The following is an 18,399-nucleotide window of genomic DNA, read 5'->3' on the forward strand; positions in this document are numbered from 1 at the left end:
AGTGTTTGCAAGACTGATGGCCTTATTTGGCTCTAGTCCAAGGTAAGGAGCAGCGGCTGCGCTTTGCTGGAGCAGCCGTGAAGAGATACTCTACGCCCAAGGTAAGAGAAACCCAAGTAAGACGGTAGGTGCTGCAAGAGGGCATCAGAGGGCAGACACACTGAAACCATACACACAGAAAACTAGCCAATGTCACTACATGGATCACAACCTTGTCTAACTCAATGAAACCAAGCCATGCCGTGTGGGGCCACCCAAGACGGACGGGTCATGGTGGAGAGGTCTGACAGAATGTGGTCCGCTGGAGAAGGGAATGGCAAGCCACTTCAGTATTCTTGCCTTGACAACCCCATGAACAGTATGAAAAGGCAAAATGATAGGATACCAAAAGAGGAACTCCCCAGGTCATTAGGTGCCCAATATGCTACTGGAGATCAGTGGAGAAATAAACTCCAGAAAGAATGAAGGGATGGAGCCAAAGCAAAAACAATACCCAGCTGTGGATGTGACTGGTGATAGAAGCAAGGTCCAATCCTGTAAAGAGCAATATTGCATAGGAACCTGGAATGTCAGGTCCATGAATCAAGGCAAATTGGAAGTGGTCAAACAGGAGATGGCAAGGGTGAACGTCGACATTCTAGGAATCAGCGAACTAAAATGGACTGGAATGGGTGAATTTAACTCAGATGACCATTACATGTACTACTGTGGGCAGGAATCCCTCAGAAGAAATGGAGTAGCCATCATGGTCAACAAAAGAGTCCAAAATGCAGTACCTGGATGCAATCTCAAAAACGACAGAATGATTTCTGTTCATTTCCAAGGCAAACCATTTAATATCATGGTAATCCAAGCCTATACCCCAACCAGTAATGCTGAAGAAGCTGAAGTTGAATGGTTCTATGAAGACCTACAAGACCTTTTAGAACTAACACCCAAAGAAGATGCCCTTTTCATTATAGGGGACTGGAATGCAAAAGTAGGAAGTCAAGAAACACCTGGAGTAACAGGCAAATTTGGCCTTGGAGTACGGAATGAAGCAGGGCAAAGGCTAATAAGAGTTTTACCAAGAGAACGCACTAGTCATAGCAAACACCCTCTTCCAACAACACAAGAGAAGACTCTACACATGGACATCACCAGACAGTCAACACTGAAATCAGATTGATTAGATTCTTTGCAGCCAAAGATGGAGAAGCTCTATACAGTCAGCGAAAAAAAGACAGGGAGCTGACTGTGGCTCAGATCATGAACTCCTTATTACCAAATTCAGACTTAAATTGAAGAAAGTGGGGAAAACCACTAGATCATACCTGGGAAAACCAGGTATGACCTAAATCAAATCTCTTATGATTATACAGTGTAAGTGAGAAATAGATTTAAGAGACTAGATCTGATAGACAGAGTGCCTTATGAACTATGGACAGAGGTTCGTGACATTGTACAGGAGACAGGAATCAAGACCATCCCCATGGAAAAGAAATGCAAAAAAGCAAAATGGCTGTCTAGGAGGCCTTAAAAATAGCTGTGAAAAGAAGAGAAGCGAAAAGCAAAGGAGAAAAGGAAAGATATAACCATCTGAATGCAGAGTTCCAAAGAATAGCAAGGAGAGATAAAGCCTTCCTCAGCAATCAATGCAAAGAAATAGAGGAAAACAACAAAATGGGAAAGACTAGAGATCTCTTCAAGAAAATTAGAAATACCAAGGGAACATTTCATGCAAAGATGGGCTCGATAAAGGACAGAAATGGTCTGGACCTAACAGAAGCAGAAGATATTAAGGAGAGGTGGCAAGAATACACAGAAGAACTGTACAAAAAAGAGCTTCACGACCCAGATAATCATGATGGTGTGATCACTCACCTAGAGCCAGACATCCTGGAATGTGAAGTCAAATGGGCCTTAGAAAGCATCACTATGAACAAAGCTAGTGCAGGTGATGGAATCCCAGTTGAGATATTTCAAATCCTGAAAGATGATGCTGTGAAAGTGCTGCACTCAATATGCCAGCAAATTTGGAAAACTCAGCAGTGGCCACAGGACTGGAAAAGGTCAGTTTTCATTCCAATCCCAAAGAAAGGCAATGCCAAAGAATGCTCAAACTACCACACAATTGCACTCATCTCACACGCTAGTAAAGTAATACTCAAAACTCTCCAAGCCAGGCCTCAGCAATACGTGAACCGCAAACTTCCAGATGTTCAAGCTGGTTTTAGAAAAGGCAGAGGAACCAGAGATCAAATTGCCAACATCCACTGGATCATGGCAAAAGCAAAAGAGTTCCAAAAAACATCTATTTCTGCTTTACTGACTATGCCAAAGCCTTTGACTGTGTGGATCACAAGAAACTGTGGAAAATTCTGAAAGAGATGGGAATACCAGACCACCTGATCTGCCTCTTGAGAAACCTGCAGGTCAGGAAGCAACAGTTAGAACTGGACATGGAACAACAGACTGGTTCCACATAGCAAAAGGAGTACATCAAGGCTGTATATTGTCACCCTGCTTATTTAACTTATATGCAGAGTACATCATGAGAAATGCTGGACTGGAAGAAACACAAGCTGGAATCAAGATTCCTAGGAGAAATATCAATTTCCTCAGATATGCAGATGACACCACCCTTGTGGCAGAAAGTGAAGAGGACCTGAAAAGCCTCTTGATGAAAGAGAAAGAGGAGGGTGAAAAAGTTGGCTTAAAGCTCAACATTCAGAAAACTAAGATCACGGCATCTGGTCCCATCACTTCATGGGAAATAGATGGGGAAACAGTGGAAACAGTGTCAGACTTTATTTTTTTGGGCTCCAAAATCACTGCAGATGATGAGTGCAGCCATGAAATTAAAAGATGCTTACTCCTTGGAAGAAAAGTTATGACCAACCTAGATAGCATATTCAAAAGCAGAGATATTACTTTGCTAACAAAGGTCTGTCTAGTCAAGGCTATGGTTTTTCCAGTGGTCATGTATGGATGTGAGAGTTGGACTGTGAAGACAGCTGAGCACTTAAGAATTGATGCTTTTGAACTGTGGTGTTGGAGAAGACTCTTGAGAGTCCCTTGGACTGCAAGGAGATCCAGCCAGTCCATCCTAAAGGAGATTAGTCCTGGGCGTTCAAGGAGTGATGCTGAAGCTGAAACTCCAGTACTCTGGCCACCTGATGCGAAGAGTTGACTCATTGGAAAAGACCCTGATACTGGGAGGCATTGGGGGCAGGAGGAGCAGGGGATCACAGAGGATGAGATGGCTGGATGGCATCACCGACTCAATGGACATGGGTTTGAGTGAACTCCGGGAGTTGGTGAAGGACAGGGAGGCCTGGCGTGCTGCGATTCATGGGGTTGCAAAGAGTCGGACATAACTGAGTGACTGAACTGACTTACTGACCCTCCCCCATCTCTGATCTGTAGCAGAACCTGGCATCCAGACCCGATGGGATGGGTATTCCGAGGCATCTCCTTCATCAGCAGGCTCCCTGAATGAAGCCTCTTTCTTGCCTCGACCCCTTGTCTCTTAGACTCACTGGTCTGCTGTGCTCTGAGCAGAGTGAGCTTGGACTCAGCGACAGGGCGGCTTTGGTCACTGACTCCTATAGCATGTTGTAAGCCTCTGTCCATGGTTCCTCAGGCCCTCTGTCTACCAGATCCAATCCCTTGAATCTATTTGCCACCTCCACTGTCACCAACTGTCCAAGGGATCTGACTTAGGTCTAGTGGCTTTCCCTACTGTCTTCAACTTGAGCCTGAATTTTCCAATAAGGAGTTCATGATCTGAGCCACAGTCAGTTCCAGGTCTTGCTTTTGCTGACTGCATTAGAGCGTCTCCATCTTCGGCTGCAAAGAATACAGTCTGATCTCGGTTTTGACCATCTGGTGATGTCCATGTGTAGAGGCGTATCTTGTGTTGTTGGAAAACGGTGTTTGCTATGACCAGTGTGTTCTCTTGACAAAACTTTGTTAGCCTTTGCCCTGCTTCATTTTGTACTCCAAGGCAAAACTTAACCTGTTATTCCAGGTATCTCTTGACTTCCTACTTTGCATTCCAATCCCATATGATGAAAAAGACATCTTTCTTTGTTGTTAGTTCTAGAAGGTCTTGGAACTGATCAACTTCAGCTTCTCTGGCATCCGTGGTTGGGGCACAGATTTGGGTCACTGTGATGCTGAGTGGTTTGTCTTGGAAATGAACCATGCTCATTCTGTTGTTTTTGAGACTGCACCCAAGTACTGCATTTTGGACTCTTTTGTTGACAATGAAGGCTACTCCATTTCTTCTAAGGGATTCTTGCCCACATTAGTAAATGACTAGATGAAGTGATGTCTAATCCCCAATTTCTTCCTCACCACCATCAAGAGAGGGCAGAGAACTCACAGACTTCCCAGTTCAAAATCTGTCGCAGACCCAGAATAAGTGCTGGCGTGGCCTGTCCCCTCATTCCTAAGAGGCGGTAGCAGGTGCGCTGTGGCCGTACCTGGCTTCCTCTACGCAGAGTGCTTGGAAGAGAAGCTGCGCAAGGTGAGCACTAGCGCATGCACCGTGTCCCTCCTTTTTTCGGCCGTGCTGTGTGGCTGGTGCTATGTTAGTTTCCTGACCAGGGTCTGAGCCTGGGCCATGGCAGTGAAAGCGAGGACTCATAACGACTGGACGGCCAGGGAACTCCCTTTCCTCACTTTCCACCTCCTGATTTCCTCCGGGGAGCAAAGGCCTGTCCTGGGGCCTCTGGTCTTTTTACACTGTCTACACTCATTTCCTCCATTTCTCCACTTCAAGCATGATCTCAAGCACGCACTGCCTGCAAACTGAGGTATCTGGCTATGCTCCCAGGTCTCCCCTACCAGCCACTGGCTGCTGTTGGACAACTCCTCTAAGAACTCCTTTAGGGTTCTTAAGCTCAACATTTAAAAGATAAGATAACCATCTCCCAGCCTTATCCCTAGGCCTCCAAACTCCTGCTCCTACTGAATGGTTACTGGCGAAGGCCATCATGCGCGCTCCCCCAGGGGCTCAGCTGGAGTGGAGCCGCCTTCCCTCCGCCAGCCCAGCCCAGTGGCCCTCCCTCCAGGGAGCCCTCAGGGCCAGGCGCTGCTTCCTTCCTCCAGCTCGGAGCCGGTCCCCACTCTGTCCCCTCAGTCTCCTTGGTCATCACTGCCAGATTTATCTTGCTACACGTCCAGTTTTCAAACTGGGACATGCCATTGCTTTAAATGTTTCGGTGTTTTCCTGGCGTTGTTCAGATCTGGCCCAAACACCAGCAGCGAGAGGCCCTGCTCCGCTCCTCAGCTCCTGACACAAACACTGTGGCCCAGCTGGGCCACGCTGCATCCAAGGGCTCAGCTCCTCTCCGCCGCCTGCACCCACAAGGACACACGTGATTCCCAGGCACCAGGAGAACGGCAATGAAGGGGAATAGTCACAGTACTGAACCCAAGACACAACATGAATCTGAGCCCAGAGGTCCAGTGGAGGGAAAGGCCTTTCAGAGCAGATGAGACAAAGCTGAGCCATAGCCACTGCGCTCAGCTACCCTCCTGCTGAGTATCCAAGACGCAGGGGTACGGGTGGCCCTGCAGGAGATGGCCACGTTTCATTCCTTAGGGCTCGTGTTTCCTTACGAAACAAAAAAAAACGACTTAGCAGATGTGATAAGTTAAGGCTCTTGAGTTGAGGAGCTGTCCTGCATCCTGTGTGGGCTGTGATGCAATCACACACGTCCTCTCAGGTGGGCGCAGAGGCGGAACAGACACAGACAGAAAACAGAAAGTATGTGAGGACTGAGCAGCTGCCGGCAGTGAGGGTGCGGAGCCACGCACCCAGGAACGCAGCTCCAGAAGCTGGGAAGGGCCTGTCGATCCCCTGGTTTCAGCCCTCGGGAACTGCTTCCAGACTTCTGGCCCCCAGAACTGTAAATGATAAATCTGTGCTGTTTTAAGCCACCAGTTTGCAGAGCTTTTCTCCGGTGGCCCCAGTCCCGGGAGCAAGCCAAGGGGGCTGCCCCCTTCCCCTCCTGCCCATCCATGATGAAACAGCCCCGCTAAGACTATCCCTCACACACACAGCAGTGTTCATGCTTTCATTCCCCCAGTGTAAAACCACAATCAGATTCAAGCTATTAAGTAAAATCAACACTTTCTAACAGCTCCAAATAGTTTTTTTAAATCTATGTATATGAAAAAACATAATTAAAAATTATTTTCATTTCTGTTACAGGTTATATTTGGCTTTTTGGTTTTAAAAATCTGGTACATTAATTTAGCATTAATAGTCCTTACGTGTTCACTTGCCATGCATGCAAATGTTTATGGCACAAATGAAATAAATGAATGATGTCAGTAGGCAGCTCACTCCAGATACGTATATTGGCGACACAGGCATTACCCGACCATTTATAATCGAGTGTAGAGAGTCCTCGTATTAGTAGTTCACTGTTTCAACCACTCACTAGGTTTTCTGTGCAAACTCCTTGCAAACTGTTAGATGCTGCAGCAGACAGAAAAAGTCCCTGTCTTCAAACTCTTGATCCAGAATTACAAGACTAAGCACACTTAACTGAATGACTGATACGAAATAGTTCTGTGAGAAAACAAGAAGAGCATCACCCAGATGAGTAACTTTCCCCTGATGCTGGTATCTCAGAATATGAGTGGCACACTCAAAACCCAGCATCTCACACGCACTCCAGGGCAGAATTTATGGCACAAAGCAGGCTGGAGGACGTTGTCCTTCCTCATCACTGGATTCATCTTCTGCAGATCCACCGCACTCTAAGAAACCCGAAACACAGCCCACCAGATGGAAACAGAAGGAAACAACTCTACATCTAATGTAAGTTAAATTAAACTATTATAGTTGGCCCAAAATTTTACTGTTGTTGTTCAGCTCAGTCGTGTCCGACTCTTTGCGACCCCGTGGACTGCAGCACGCCAGGCTTCCCTGTTTTTCACCATCTCCTGGAGCCTGCTCAAGCGCATTCATTGACTCAGTGATGCCATCCAACCATCTCATCCTGTCATCCCCTTCTCCTTTTGCCTTCAATCTTTCCCAGCAGCAGGCTCTTTTCCAATGAGTTGGCTCTTTGCATCAGGTGGCCAGAATATCAGAGGTTCAGCTTCAGCATCATTCCTTCCAATGAACACCCAGGACTGATCTCCTTTAGGATGGGCTGGTTGGATCTCCTTGCAGTCCAAGGGACTCTCAAGAGTCTTCTCCAGCACCACAGTTTGAAAGCATCAATTCTTCAGCACTCAGCCTTCTTTATGGTCAAACTCTCACCTCCAGACAAGACTACTGGAAAAAACATAGCTTTGACTAGACGGACTTTTGTCAGCAAAGGTCTCAAAGACATCTCTTTGGTTTTAATACACTGTCTAGGTTTGTCATAGCTTCTCTTCCAAGCAGTGTCTTTTAATTTCATGGCTGCAGTCACTGTCCACAGTGATTCTGGAGCACAAGAAAATAAAGTCTGTCACTGTTTCCATTTCCCCCATCCATCTGCCACTGACGGGACCAGACGCCATGATCTTAGCTTCCTGAATGCTGAGTTTTAAGCCAGTTATACCACTCTCCTCTTTCATTTTCACCAAGTTCCCCTTCACTTTCTGCCATTAGGGTGGTGTCATCTGCGCATCTGAGGTTATTGATATGCAGTTTCAAACCCCTACTTTAGTCCCCAACCAACACTTACTCACAAGGGGAAGGAAATGAGCACATGAACTTGAAGGTTTTGCGTGACAGTCTGGGAATGGAATGAGCTCCGGCCATCTGCTGTGTCAGGGCGGCTGCTGCAGCAGAGCGAGGGCAACCACAGCCTCAGGCAGGAGACGGGGACAGAGGACGAGGCGGCTCCGTGGACCGAGTCTGAGCAAGCTCCAGGAGGCAGTGAAGGACAGGGAAGCCTGGCATTCTGCAGCGTTCATGGGGTCACAAAGAGTTGGACACGACTGAGGGACTGAACAGCAGCAGGACAGAATTTGTTTTAAGGAAGAGGCAGCGAGGATGAGGGGTGATAACACAGGCTCCTTGGATATTACGTCAGGACGTTCAGAGAAAAAAGAGAAAGAAAATACAAGGTATATTTTCAAGTGCCACTCATAATAAAGCATTATGGTGGATAAACTCTTAGCAAGAACACAAACAACCCCAGTGAAACAGAAACGAAGTGAAGCTCCGTCATTTGCCTGCTCCAGCTGAAGTGGGGGAGGCGGTGGCAAGGTGAGAGACACGCCTCAGGCAGCAGGAAGCTGGGGGTTAACAGCCAGCCAGTTCAAAGGAGGCATCAGCAGGGACTCCTAAGCCCAGGGGACCTGCAGCCACCCTGCCAGCCCGGGGCCTTCCTTATTCCAGCCTCAAGAGCACAACACGCAAGCCGAGGCTCCTGTCAGTGCCCACCTCACGGTGTCGGAACTAAGGTTCTGAAAGGGGTGCTGACCTGTCAGAGAGCACAGAGCTGGGAGTGGGTGGGCCTCAGACAGGAAACCACACGGGCCAGACCGAGCCTGCTGATCGAGTGTGTGCCCGAGCGGCAACGCCGTCACGTGTGACACAGGCCCCTGAGGGTGACCCACAGCACTCAGTGCCCAAGGACTGCCAGGTAACACTGACGACGCCCATCACACAGCTGGCTATTTTCAGACGAGATCAAGGACAATGCAGTGAGCCCTCTCAGCCATTTCCAAACAACCATCCCTATGCTGCTACCGTGTTACAAAAAGCAATGACTTGGCTTACCCAACTCTCACTTGCCAACACAGCACAGAGGAAGAAAAGCCCTTCGAAGAGTAACTGCGTGGGAGCACTCTCTTCTTCTAAAGGTTATTTACATAAGAGGGGATCTGGATAAATCTACTGTGCTTATTTTAACATCACACTATTCAAAAACAAACACTGCCCTCTAAAGCTAGACTTCTGCTTATAAAATTACTATGCCACTCTTAGGAGTTCAAAAATAGTTCACATATCCTGGACAGATTACATGAATGGCTCACGCAAACCATCTTTCGTTAACTTGAAAAGGTAAAAAATTAAATATTTCAGACTCTAGTTTTATCTTTTCTTAACCTTCAGTAACTAACAATCTTATTTTTGGAATCTGTACATGAGACAATTTAAATAAAGCATGGCACTCCATAAACAAGACACTATTGCAAAAACCAGGCATGCTTCTGAAGAACAATGACATAATGTTCACATCATAATGCTTAATGAAGGCAAATACAACAGACACATACATCCATGGACCTCCAATCATGTCAATACTGAAGATTCAGAGAATCACCAACACACTAATAATGGCTATCACTGGTTAGCAGGACGGCAGATAGCTTTTTTCCTTTTATTCTTCTCCAAAGCTTGAAATGCTCTACAATGAGTATGTGTTCTCATACCGGAAAAGCATGTTTTTAAAACTTGTCTAGCCCTAATATAAAGGGCTTTCCCGATGGCTTAGTGGTAAAGAATCTGCCTGCCAACACACGAGTCACAAGAGACACAGGTTTATCCCTGGGTCAGGAAGATCCCCTGGAGCAGGAGAGGGCAGCCCACTTCAGTATTCTTGCCTGGGAAATCCATGGACAGAGGAGCCTGGCAGGCTGCAGTCAGTCCACGGGGTTGCCAAGAGTCAGACAGGACTGAGCCCCTGAGCACACAGCCACAATGAAAGGAATACGAGACCGCATATTCATTCAGAGTGGAGAGATGAAGTCCACTAAGCGACTGAACGAAGAAAGAACTGCAAGCTCAACGTCAATGACATTTTTGGAAATAATAAAAAAGAAAGAATAATAAACACTTTCATATTAGTATTTCCACATCTTCCATTTGTGCGGTTATCACTAACTCTCAAGTATAGTCACCAGGTACGACGACGACGTTCTTTAAAAAACAAAGTCACTGCTGCTGACAGTGCTATCGCTCTGATGTTTTCCTCTGCACATCCTGCTGTAATCCATTTAATAGACACAGATGTTGAACTACAGGTCTCAGAGGCATCCACTATGAGTAATCACAAGGCTGCCTTTCCCAAAATAGGCAAAGACAGGACAACATAAAATTGAAGTTATATGCACAGCTAGCTACATCTACAAACCCTGGAAGAAAGGGTTTAATCCTTACCAATAAACCCTTTCACAATACACTGCTTTAAAGAAATGCTGCTGCTGCTGCTAAGTCGCATCAGTCGTGTCCGACTCTGTGCAACCCCACAAGGCTCGCCCATCCCTGGGATTCTCCAGGCAAGAACACTGGAGTGGGTTGCCATTTCCTTCTCCAATGCATGAAAGTGAAAAGTGGAAGTGAAGTTGCTCAGTCGTGTCCAACTCTTCGGGACCCCATGGACTGTAGCCTACCAGGCTCCTCTGTCCATGGAATTTTCCAGGCAAGAGTACTGGAGTGGGGTGCCATCGCCTTCTCCTTTAAAGAGATGAGCTATTACTTAAACAAATGCACAAAATGCTCTAAAAGGCAGACTCTTTTAAAAAAATGAACATATCATTTTACCAACTGAAAGATCTAATAAAGGTTTGCCTTTCTTTTTCCATATGAATGTTTTAATACAGTTTTTTGATTTAAGAAAAATGAGTATGTATTATTTTTATTTTTTAAAAAAGAAAAAACCGCTAGTGCACACTATAACTAAAATTAGGATTATTCCTAGATTTGTGTTATTATTAGCTATAAATTTCTGAGTTTAAGGCCTTGTCTTACTTATCACCTAGTACAGTACATGGAACATACCAAAGGTTTAATAAATACTGGCTCAGTGAACAGATGAATCAATAAAAGCTCATTTTTGATTCCCGCACTTAAGCTAGGCTTGTTACTTAAAATGTCATTTACTCTAGGAAAAATTCACCAAAATAGTTTCCTTTAAACAAAACTTATAAGACTTTTGTTAAAAAACAGTTAAGCAGGGAAAAAAATGAAGCAAAACAACTGACAGGGAGAAAAGACCATGAGAAAACTTATGAATTAAACATGTTAAATGGAAAAATGCCATGCAAGACAACTACAGACACTATTTATACAAGAACTATGCCCCACCCAGTTCCAAAAGAACACAAGGTGACTCAGTGTTTACAGCACAATGAGATCCTTAGGAGTAAAAGAGCAGAGTGTTTGAGGGAAGGTGGCCGGGCACCTCCAGCAGCACCCTCCAGGCGCTGAGCAGCGCAGCGCTGAGCGCTCTGCAGCCAGGGGAGGAGCTCTCCAGACGGCGCAGGGCTCCATGTTCCGACCTCACAAGCCTGGCTCTGAATACATCGCGCAGCCTCCCAGAGACATGGGAGTGCCGCCCTGACAGGTGGTCCAGGCCCCAGTCTGAGCACCTCCGTTCCTCACCCCTGGGCCCAGCTGACAACTCCCACCTTACTTACAACTCCCCCCCAGCCCCCGCCCCAAGGAAGAGCCCAGGGATCCACTGTGCTGTCCTGCTGGGCTCTGACGCGCGACACCTCCACCCTGAGACACGCCCGATTCTGCTGTTCCCTCTTATTCTTCAGTGCCCTTTAGGGTGTCCACACACACCCCCCACCAACCACTCTCTGACCACCAGGGCATCTTCACAGCACAGCCCACTGCACAGCTGCCTGGAATAAGCACACACAGGAAGGGAAGGTGACCTCTAACGCGACTGGAGATGGTGGGTCCTTAGAGCTTTAAATGAAGACGGAAAACTAATCTGACACAGTGTTGGCATGGAAACCAAAAAAGAGAATAACAAAACAACAAAATCCAAGAGTCTACAAATGGTACATTCATTCTAAAGTCATGCTATGAAGAGTTCCCTGGTGGCCGAATGGCTAAGACTCCACATTTCCAGGACTCCCTGGGGGCTCAGTAGTAAAGAATCCACCTGCCAACGCAGGACACAGGGGTTAGATCCCTGGTCCCAGGGGGACCCCACATGCTGTGGGGCAACTAAGCCCTGTACCCCGACTAGTGAGCCTGTGCCCTAGAGCCCGCGAACCGCAGCTACTGAGCCCTCTCGCCGCCAACTCCTGAAGCCCAAGTGCCCTAGAACGCACGCTCAGCAGGAGGAGGCAGCACGCTGAGACGGCAGAGCCCTGCAGCCAGAGAGCGGTCCCAGGAGAACGGCCACGCGGCAGCGAAGGCCCCACACAGCCACACAATACACGAAATAAACATGGAGAACTGTATTGTATAAAAACTTCTCACGTCCACTGCAGGGAGTACAGGTTCTAGCCCTGGTAGAGAAACCAAGATACTGCATGCCACATGACGGTGGCCCAAATACACAAATAAATTAATTAAAATTCTAAAAAAACAGTGGGCCTTAAAAAAATAAAATCACGCTATGATAGCGTAAGTGTTAGCTGCTCAGACATGTCTGACTCTTTGCGATCCCACAGGCTGTACCCCGCCAGGCTCCTCCGTCCATGGGACTTCCCAGGCAAGAATACTGGAATGTGTTGCTGTTTCCTTCCCCAGGGAATCTGCCCAACCCAGGGATCTAGCCTGGGTCTCCTGCACTGCAGGCAGATTCTTTACAGTCTGAGCCTCCAGGAAGCCCTATGATACAATGTATCTTATAAAAACAAACCAATGTATCAGCTATATTTCCCAAACACACATGGCAATTACGTATCATTACCCAGAATTACAGTTAAGCGTTTAGAATAACTCACACGCAACCTCCTACAGGCACACACATTTAGGCTATTTATATCTTTGAAGCAAAATCTCTATTCCTTCCGTTAGCAGCGATGCTTAAAGTAACATCTGTTGCTGTTTAGTCACTAAGTTGTGTCAGATTCTCTGTCCATGGGTAAGAGTACTGGAGTGGGTTGCTACTTCCTTCTTCTCCAGGGGATCTTCAAGAACCAGGGATCAAACCCACATCCCTGGATTCTTTACCAGGCGGATTCTTTACCACTGAGCCATAGGGAAGTAGAAAGTAACATTAGGTTTAAGGTAAAAATATTTATGGAGTTACTTTTTTCATTCATAAGCCCTCCTCGTTCATTAAGCATTCTTTATAAATTATTCCAAATTTACATTCAAACAATAATTTTAAAAAGTTATAACAGCTTTAGCTGGAATTCCATAAGCAAGGTGGTTTGTGTGGCTTACTCTGTACTATAATTAATCACCTGTTTCACTTATGTTAAAAAGAAATGTAATGTCTATAATATTTTTCAATAGCACTACTGACAAGTAATTCACATATCATAAAACTCACTCATTTAATGTCTACAATTCAGTTGTTTTTAATCTACTTTCAACATCTGTGATATCATTTAAGGTTAAATATCACAACCAATGTAGAAATCATGAAAACTCACAAAGAATATAGTAAGAGGTTCACCAGGCCTAAGGAGAACACTAAGTGACTAGTCAGTTGTTCATAATTGCTTCTTCACAGGACCAAGATCTATATTTTACACATATATTTAATATAATTTAACACAACATATTAACTAAATATAATTTAATATACTTACATATATTTAAAATTCCTGTATCTGTTTAATTATTTACAGTTTAGTCCTAGCTCTACATTCTCCAATCTTGAAATATAAAGTGAGGCTAATAGTCACCTAAAGCAGAAAAACCAGATGCATGCATAGATCCTGAATTTAAATCCACTTTTCAGCTTGAACTAAAAAATAGGCATTTACTGCTTCATGTCCAGCAACCGTGGAGCCTCTGCTCTAACTTCATGGAGCTCTAAGCGTAACAGCGAGCTGCGGGTGACTACAGCAGTAGCGGGTGCGTAAAAGAAACCCAAGGAGTATCCATCTCTCTTTCATAGCTCTGAGGAGGTTCTAACAGTTTCTCCAAGCACTTAATTGGTCTAGGACCTAAAGTTGCAACTGCAGTTTAAAATAGCTAAACTCTGGGACATGATGTAGTTACAAGTCTGTTGACGAGTCTTCACAAAATTTTTTAATAGTATAAATCAACGATTAACACTGAGAATAAAAGTATTTGCCCTTCCTTTACATAAGACCAAAGTGTATTCTTCTCTTTTGCTCATTTGGTTTTTAGTCTACACATAATAAATTTTGGCTAGACTTAAAATTCTCCTGCGCTTCCCAGAAGAACCATGGGAAGAAAGCTCTCCCTAAAGAAAAGCTAGTGCATAATAGTAAAAACGGCAGAACACATAAGCTGACTATGCTTTAATCTCGATCATCAAGGTGTAAGAAGAACAGAAGACCAATTGTCATTTATGGCAGGTTTGGGTTTCTATATTTGCAGCCACAGAATCAACACTAATTGGCAGCAGTGAAAACAGAAAAAGGGTAGACTCCACAGCAAGTTCTAATTTTTCAAATAAACAAAAACCGTAGTGGAAAACCATCTTTACACATCTCTATTAAAAACTCTTCAGAATTTTCTTCACCCACAGTCTAATTTTACAGGGCTCAGTTAACAAAGGATGACCACAGGGACAGCAAAAAGGCCAGTCCTCGATCTGTCAACTCAGACTTACCAGGTGATTTCCCTGTTGAAGGAAAAAAAGAGTAAAGAAATGAATAGTACTGCGGTTCATTAAAGCTGTAAGATCAAAGCCTTACAGAACTGTCACATGTTAAATGAGAGCTGTTTTTCATATCCTCCTAATAGCCTTGATTTGAAATAGTATATATATTTTTCTCAAAGTATTCGTATTTATCATCTCATTTTACAGCCAACATAAATTTTTACTTTACTAAATAAAAAGAAGAAAAATTGTGAGTAAACATACTCAAAAGTGAAGCTAGGAAGTGAGCACCACATTACTTCACGTTTTCCTCTGCTTCTACCCTGCTGTGAATCACAGCTGTCAATGGCCCACTACGAAATCTGCACAAACACATCTTGTTCAAAGCAGAATACCAACCTGAAGAACCTAAGTTTGTACAGTAAAAATCAAAGAACTACTAATACAGAAATCTTAACAACTCTGTGTATCTATGAGCGATGTCTAGTGCTGATTTAGTCCCTAGCTATAACAGAACAGCAGGCCCACTTCTAGGCAGTGCAATTCACTGGTTTTATTAGGAAAGTAACACATGGGTATTACAATTAAAAAGGTATTAAAACAACTTCCTCAAACCTCAGACTCCTAGGCTTTTCTTGGATATGATCACAATCAAGTTTTGCATGAATTCTCACAGCAGTTTTCTAAGCAATACAGGCATGTTTAAGTGTATATACGTGTAATGTGAGCGCAAATACAAATTTGATGAACAAGTGAAAAGCTGCGTGAAAAAAACAAAAATTCCATACTGTATGAGATGAACACCAAGGTTCATCAGTTTAAGTCACACAGAGGAAAATCCAAGAAAGGAATCTTTGGCTAATCACCCTTTCTTCTGGTAAAAAAATAATAATTTGTCATGTCCTTCAATATGGTAACAAACATACCTTTTAAATTATTGTTAAAGTAGCATGCATTTCACAACTTTGACAAGCAAATCTGATGTTAGCGAACTGTTCCATAACCAACTATCTATGAATGTCAACACCCCCAATTCCTGTGACTCGACCCTGATTATGTCTGCTGTTTGGGTAATGTCCCTACTCACTGTTTTTGGCTACTTTCTGTAATCATTTAATTTGGGGTAACATAAGACACAAGATGCCACTTGAAAGTCCTCTGCCTTTCCAAAAAGCGCACCTCTGTTCCTGGCTTTTCACACCTGGGTTTCTAAGTTCCTGTTTTTACACTTCACGCCACACTACTTATTCTGACTCTTCCAAATACTACTGGGCACACATCCACCACGTATTGATAGAATTTTAAATTCCCAAAGTCCCTGACTGTGAGATTCTTACTACAACTGCTCCCTGTCCTCACAGGCAGCAGCCACTAGGTTAGGTTCCTCCTGACCCTGGGCACTCCAGCTTTCCAACCTGTCTGCCTGTGTCATATACTCCATGACAAATGTCTTATGACTGGAAACAGGGATCACACTCCAAGTCCTTTTCTCCGCTAAGAGAAAACGACCCTTTTGAAAGTCACTGGCTGGCCATTTCCCCATGAAGTTTTACATCAAGCCTAACACGAGCATCATTCATCTTAAAATAAGCACTATTTCCTGTTGCCTGAAACTGCGACACCAACTTATGGTTAAGAAAGCAGGAGGGAGCCAACTCCATTAGTTTCCACATTGCATAAATAAATTATGAGAATTGCTGGGTGTAAAAATAATCAGTACCAGGACTCTTTCCATTAGCGCAACTATTCCAAAACTTCCTGCCCCCACCCACCTAAAATTCGCCTTGGATTCAAGTCTACCCTACATAAAAGCTACTCAGCTCCTAACGTTACTTCCAAAGAAGTGAAACAAACCTCCAATTATCCTAACATCAGAGGACTTTTCGGCGGACCCTCACTGCTCAACTGTGTCAGAAACAACCAAGAAACGGCTGAGGCGTCTCAGGGGAGGAGGAAACCGCCCTTCCCAGCTCACCGCTGGCTGCCTTCTCCGCAGCAGAGAAGGGAGCGGCGTTCAGGCCCGCGGAGCGCACCAGGCGCCCCGAGCTCACATTCCAGCGGCGGGAGGCCTGGGGACGTGGCCGCGGGAGGAGCGCGCGGGGCGCGCCTCACCTGTGCTCGGGGACCGCCCGCGCGGAGAGGGGAAGGCGCCCACCCGCGGGGTCTGCGGGCCGACAGTGGGCCGGGGGCTGGGGGCCCAGCGACAGCGGCGGCGACCCCCGGTTTACACGGCTCGGACAGACGCCGGCGCCCGGGGCTCAGAACGCCCCAGGTGGGAGGGCCGAGGAGAGAGGGGACCCCAGACCCGGGAGCGGCGGGGACGAGCCCGGACTTCCGACCCGGCGGGCGGGCGCGGTCAGGGCCGGGACCCCGACTCGGGCGGGGCGAGGACAGGCGGGAACCCCGGACGGGGCGGGCGGGACCCCCGACCCAGCGGGCAGCCGGGGACCCGACCCGGGCCGGGTAGTGGCGGGTCGGTACTCCCGGCGCTTTCCCGGCCGGGACCGTGGCGGGCGGGCGGGCATCCCCGGTCTGGCCTGAGCCAGAGTCAAGGGAGCCGAGGAGCCCCCAGAGCGAGTGGGAAGGCGGGGTCAGAGCGGGCCCGGGGCCCCTGGCCCTGCCCGGCGGAGGCGGGCCGGGGTCCGCGGCGCCCACTCACCCAGGCCGGCAGGTCGCAGGCGCGCACCCCCAGGCGCACGGCGCGCTCCTCGTCCTCCAGTAGCGCCAGCGCGCGGCACAGGCGGGTGGCCTTGAGGCCGCGGCTCCTGCGGCACCACACGAGCAGCCCGAGCGCCAGCAGCACCCAGCTGAAGCTCAGGCCCAGGTAGCCCAGCGCGTACACCGGCAACAGCAGCGCGAAGCTGCGCGCCAGCTGTGCCAGCAGCCCTGCCACGTCCACGCTCAGCGCCGCGCCGGGGGGCTCGGGCCTGGAGGCGCCCGCCTCGGGGCCCGGAGCCCTGGAGCCGCTCATGGCCCCGCCGCGTAGCGCTGCCCCCGGCTCCCGGCCGAGGCGCCTCCGCCCGCGCGGCAGCGCCCCTCCGAGGGCACGGCGCAGCCGCCCGCCCGCGCTTCCGCCCGCGGCGCCGTGTGACGTCAGCACGCAGGGCGCGGCGGGGGCGCGGGCGGCCAGGAGCGGAGGTGTCCCCCTGCGGCAGCCGGGCGCGGCCCCGGGCCTGGGTGCGGCCCAACACGGGGTGGGCCCGGCCCGCGTGGGACGTCACGCCACAGGGCCCGCCAGCGCCGCGGAGGCGGGGGTGGGCCGGGCTGGCTGGCGTGTGGCTTCCTCGCGCGGGGGGGCGGGGCGCCTCTGACGCTGGGGGGCCGGGCCCGGCGTGGGTGTCGCCTCACGGGCTTAAGAGAGCGGCCCTGAGGCGGAGTGGGCGGTGCTTCGTGACGCCATCACGGATGGGCGGGGCGCCCCTGAGGCGCGGCGGGCGGGTTTTGCGTGGAGGTTGCGGCGGGGAACGGGGCGTCCGCGGACTTCCGTGTTCACCGAGGATGCTCCGCTCGCCCAGTGACCTGGGCGGCGCTTCGTGCCGGGATACTGCGGAAGAAGCCCGCGCTCCTGAGTTTGCGGGTCCTGACCGCTCACAGCCGACGGACGGTTTCCTGACGGAATTCTCTCCGCGGCCCTGGAGGCGAGGAAGCTCGGCTAGGCCGCTCTGTGCGCGAGGGCGGCACTTGTTCTCGCCCGCGGGATCGCGGGGACCCGGCACCCGCCCTCAGCAGGGTTTCCGACGGGCGCCCGCGGTTCCCGAATGCCTTCTTTAGAAGGGCAAACCGCCCTTGACCGCTGTGTTTCCGCTTAAACTCAGGCAGGGTAATTGTATTTGCACTCTCAGTTCAGTTCAGTTCGGTCGCTCAGTCGTGTCCGACTCTTTGCGAGCCCATGAATCGCAGCACAGCAGGCCTCCCTGTCCATCACCCACTCCCGGAGTTCACTCAGACTCACGTCCATCCA

At 48.1% G+C, this 18,399-nt stretch overlaps 1 protein-coding gene across 1 annotated transcript in view; it reads right to left on the minus strand.

Annotated features, from left to right (window-relative positions):
* ESYT2 (extended synaptotagmin 2) overlaps positions 1–17,409 on the minus strand; it is an 82,920-nt gene extending 65,511 nt beyond the window's left edge. The window contains exon 1 of the mRNA XM_052639261.1: positions 17,098–17,409. Within this exon, the coding sequence (XP_052495221.1) occupies positions 17,098–17,409 (312 nt within the window). The remainder of the gene's footprint in view (positions 1–17,097) is intronic.
* Between the last annotated feature and the right edge of the window lie 990 nt (positions 17,410–18,399).

The sequence above is a fragment of the Budorcas taxicolor genome, chromosome 4, assembly GCF_023091745.1.
Source record: "Budorcas taxicolor isolate Tak-1 chromosome 4, Takin1.1, whole genome shotgun sequence".
NCBI classification, from domain to species: domain Eukaryota; kingdom Metazoa; phylum Chordata; class Mammalia; order Artiodactyla; family Bovidae; genus Budorcas; species Budorcas taxicolor.